Raw genomic sequence first — 4701 nt, 5'->3', positions numbered from 1 at the left:
CGGGCTGAGGGCCGCGCTCGGCCCCGGGCTGGCGCCGCGGCGCGTGAGGGAGCTCCCTGCCCTCTCTCCCCCCGGCAGCACCGGGGCAGTGACAGTTTTTTATTTTTGTTCGATTTAGGGTTTGTATTTCAATTATTAGGTTTCTCAGTCCTTGCTCTGCTTGCTCCCTGCACCCAAGGTCCTCTGAGGGCGGGTGATCAGGGTGCAGCTGCCCAGGGTGAGCGCGGGTGCTGCCCCTGAAGGAAGAGGTGCCTAGAGAAAAGTAAAGGGGGGGGGGGAAAGGAGGAAAAAACAAGGGGGGAAGGGGAGGGCTCCGCAGCTGCCATAAGGCAGCGCGGGCAGTGAGCGGAGCACCTAGTTTGTGGTGGGAGCAGGGTGACAAGCATGGCTTTGGAGCTGTGGGAGCTGGGCCTGCCGGCAGGGATACAGGAGCTGGACCTGCTCATCAGGACCCGGGGCTGGGTGCTGGCCATGAAGTGCTGTAGGTGCTTCTGCTAGAAGTATTTAAACTTGCTCTTCTTCAGTGGGTCAGCTGCCTTGTGTGTTTGTGACCAACCTTCCTGGTTGTGTGGCCTGTGTTAACTAGGCTGTCAGCTGTCACTTCAGCTGTGATGCCTCTTTCCTTTAGTTGTCACATTGGTAGCTGATTTGGTTTTCCTTTCTCTGTGGCAGTGTTGAAGCTTTAAGTGCCAAGGAGGCTTATATGTCTTGTCTTTGAGGGAGCATGGGGTGTTACCCAATGTGAAGACTCTCAGCTGCTCAGAGGAAGTGCAAATTAAATGCTAAAACAGGAACTTTGTGAATTGATGTGTATGTATGTAAACAGTGCTTGGAATTATTTTGCATACTGGACAAGCTGCATGGCTTAATCTACCTAGTCTACCTGGTTTAATAACTACCCCCAGCAGACCTTGAATAGAAGGTAAGACAGCCCTGTAACAGTCTGTGAGCTGCCTATTTGACTTCCATACTGTTGCATCTGAATGTAGTCTTGCATTGTGACTGAGCTTAACTCACAGGAAGATGACTTGTGTTTTAAGCTGTTAAGGGTGCTTAAGTCTTTTCAGTCTGTGTTTTCTCCAGCCTTTCGGAAGATGTACATTAGCTGACTTGAGGGCTAGAAATACACCTGCCTTGAATAATTTTGTTTAGATAACTTCATTTTCATCTGCTTCTCTTGCATATGAATCTTTTAAAACAATCTTGATCCAGTAGAACAGGCAAAAGTTTGTTGAACAAGTGTTTTCTAGTTATTTGCTTTGAGCTGTGAACTAGCCAGTGCTTCAACCTTTTCCTGCTGCATGTGAAACTGTTAGTATCAAAGTATCTGCCATTTGAGAATACTGAGTAGAAGTCTTTATAGGCTTGCAGGACCTGCAGGTGATGGGTGGAGGGGAAGGTAAAATATCAACTGTCTTGCAGTAATTGGTAACTTTGAGTGTTCATGTGCCCTTTCTAACTTAGCAGACAGGAATATTGGGGGGAGGGGAAAATGTTCCCACAGTGAGGGCTGAAGTAGCTTTAAACTCTAATGCTAAACGGGCAAAGATTGACTAGCTTGTTTCAGGTAGTAGGGCTGTCTTGGGATTCCAGCAGCAGGGGGGAGGATAGGAGTATTTCTATCTTGTCTGTTCCTGCTTAGGTAAGGAAACAGCAACATGGGACTGGTGTGTGCCAGTAGATAAAGCCTATGCCTATAAAGGAAACTTCATTAGATATTAACCTTGAATAGGAATCACTGGTAAGTGTAAGCTAAAAACTGACCCTGAGGTGGCGAAGCAGGAGAGGATCAGGATATGTAGGAAGAGGAAGGGAGGGTAGGATAATGGTGATTGGAAGTGCAGTGGGAAAGGTGGTGTGATCTGTCATGGGGAGGAAAAGGCACTTCAGAAAGTGAAGCAAGTAGTGGGACTGCCAAGCTAAACTTGTGCAAATACCCTGGTATTTCTTAATGTCAGTGGCTTGATAGTATTTTAAAGGCTCCAGTCTGCGGTTAAACTGTTCTAGATCAAAATACTGAGAGTGAGTATTGTAGCCCTTCTTTCTCAGAACAGTCAGTGGAAGACAAAATGGTATGTCATATCCTGGGACTTGCAGTTACCACTCCTGAACAGTGGTTCTTGGTGCTAGACAACTTTTGCTACATGTTCTGGAAAGAATGAGGGCCTACTAGATCTTGTTTATGCTTTGCAAGAAAACTGCTTCTGCATGCTGCTGGGCCCAAAAGCAAGTAGGGAGATGAACTGCTAGCAAGGTGAAAGCTACTGGATAAAGATAATGTACTGTCAAGGACATATAGCCTCCATGAAGCTGGCCCAGCAGTTTGGGCTAATGACACAATTTCAAATCCATGGGAGGTGTGGAGAGCATGGTGAGGCTGTATTGCTGAGACTCCCTACCACCAGCTCTGGCCTCGCTGTAGGAGGTCGGCAAAACATTCTTGTAGATGCTGACTGTGGCTTAGGGGTTTGCTTCTGTTGCACAATTTCCATTTTAGCTGGGCATGCTTCATGTTACAGATGGCACATGGGCTAAAAGTGCTTAGCCATAGACTGCTCTGCAGGCAGACTGCTGCAGCAGGGTGTATTTGACCTGCACTGCCAAGGCTGTTGCTTGACCCCTTGAGCTGAGGAAGCAGTGGGTTGGGTGGAGGTGTCCTGTGTGCTGCTAGGTGGAGCAAGGTGAGCTAGAGAGGCTTTTGCTCGGAATATGGGATCCTTGAATGTTGATAGTGTCCTTCCCACAGCTCCCTCCTTCTATAAGGAGGTGTGTGACTGCTTGGTCTGCATCATTCTGCAAAGAGTGATGCAGAGATCCCTCTGACAGGAGAGCAAAGTGATCAGGCCAGCTTATTGCCCAGCTCGTGGCAACAGGTGCTCTGGCTATAGAGGCTGCCTTCTGCTTACTTGGCAGGCATTGCACGTGGTGAGGAATGCCATTTCAATACAACTAAATTGAGCTGTTATTCCCTCTTTATCTTTTGTTTTAAGCAAAATAATTAAACCGTTGCATCACTGGAGTTCTACACTCCAAAGTCACAAATTTGGGAAAGCATTTTCTATAGTGTGAGTAGCAACATGAAGACTGTGTACAAGATGACTGGTTCAATTTTCCTTATTATGCGTAATTTGGACTACTTAGGACGTTTCAGCTGAATGTCAGAGAGCTAACAGCAAGTCTGTCATGAAGGCTGCAAAATCAAAGCTTCTCATCTACTGTATTGACTCTTCACTGCTGCATGCATGGAGTGTACTTTCAGACATATCTTTAGTATCTTGATTAAAGGGAAACTTAAGCTACTTGTGCTGAATATGACTGAAACATAGTTCCAGCAACTAATGCCACTAGTACTGCTGGCCAGATACTCTGAAAGTCTGCTGGTTAACTCCTGGGTGTCAAAACAAGGCCCTCTGGAACTGAGGACTCTCTATAAACTGCCAGAAAACATCATGATCTTTTAGTGCTCTCTGGAGAGCACTTAAACTGGTTTAATTAGAAAGACTGCTCTGTAAAAAGTAATGGATGCTGGGTAGTCACAGATGTAATTACTAGTGAAGTCTTGTTTGTGGCTGTTGCTTGAATGACAGCAGGGAGGTGATCAGTAAGAGGAGAGGCTTTCTTATAAGGTAGCTGACAATAAGCAGAAAGCTCTGTGACACGTAAACCATTGTGGAAGGGCTCCTTGCTCCTTCTGGGAGCCCAGCTATGTGGAAAACCCCTGGATTAATCTGACTTTGAGAACAAATAGTGATTCTTACTTTGCTAGCAATTGGATGTTGTACACAGTTGCTTGCATTGGCAGATTCTTTTGTTAGAAAGCAGAAGTAACATCTAGTCATCTAGAACTGATGCTAAAACTGCAAAGGGTGTAACTTTAAAAGCAGCAGTTCAGGCTACTCAACAGAACTAAATGGCTTCAGTGGCTGAGGACATTGCCTTCCACTGGATGCTTGCAAGCATGAAGATGTGTTTGCATTGGATGAGGTCTGATCACAAACTTATGTCTATCAGGTTGAAGCCTGGGTAGCTGATGGTCATCACTGGATAATATTGAAATGATCTAGCTCTTTTGTTTGTGCGATTTTTTGGTAACATCTCTAAGCAATAGAAAAAAGCAAGTGCTGTAAAACTCTACCTGGATTGCTCAGAGTAATGCTCTCTGTCTCTTCTCTTGGGCTTCCAGATCAAGTGATTGTCATACTGTCCTAATTAGTACCACAATAGCTATTTTTAGTCTTCTGGTCCTAAAGCTAGAAACATTAATCAATATGATGAGTGACTGTTGTTCTGGAGGGCTCTGCTTGATGTCTTGTTCTAATTTCCAGGTCAGACAGTTGTGGTGGACAGTATCTTTGCTGAACAGGGAAAAGTTTGGGTTTTTTTCCTGAATCCTCAAGAAACCCTGGGAATCCCAATACAAGTCACTAAAGAGGCATGAGCCTCTAGAAGTGGAAGGCATCAGAGCAGCTGTAACAGTTGCTGTAGTCATTGCAAACCAGAAGCCTCTAGGCTGTTTCTGAGAAAGGGAAATGAGAGGTGAAAGTGGGGGTACTGTGCTGGGTTTGGGTGAGTGTTTCGGTTTGCAGCCCAACCCAGCTGTTTCCCCACTGTGCTGCTCCAGGAGTCACCATCCTCTGTACCTCTTTGGGCATGTGCTTCAAGTAAGGAATAATCTCTCACCAGCTGCTGAGCCTGGATTAT

The 4701-nt window shown here is 45.8% G+C and overlaps 1 protein-coding gene across 1 annotated transcript in view; it reads left to right on the top strand.

Moving 5' to 3' along the window:
* Positions 1-384: 384 nt before the first annotated feature.
* The window catches only part of SNX5 (sorting nexin 5), a 17738-nt gene continuing 13421 nt past the window's right edge, over positions 385-4701 (top strand). The window contains exon 1 of the mRNA XM_009329480.1: positions 385-481. Within this exon, the coding sequence (XP_009327755.1) occupies positions 385-481 (97 nt within the window). The remainder of the gene's footprint in view (positions 482-4701) is intronic.

This window comes from Pygoscelis adeliae, unplaced genomic scaffold (genome assembly GCF_000699105.1).
Source record: "Pygoscelis adeliae isolate BGI_AS28 unplaced genomic scaffold, ASM69910v1 Scaffold118, whole genome shotgun sequence".
In the NCBI taxonomy this organism is placed as follows: domain Eukaryota; kingdom Metazoa; phylum Chordata; class Aves; order Sphenisciformes; family Spheniscidae; genus Pygoscelis; species Pygoscelis adeliae.
Note: the sequence above shows the minus strand (reverse complement) of the source record. Positions and strands in the feature narration are given on the sequence as shown.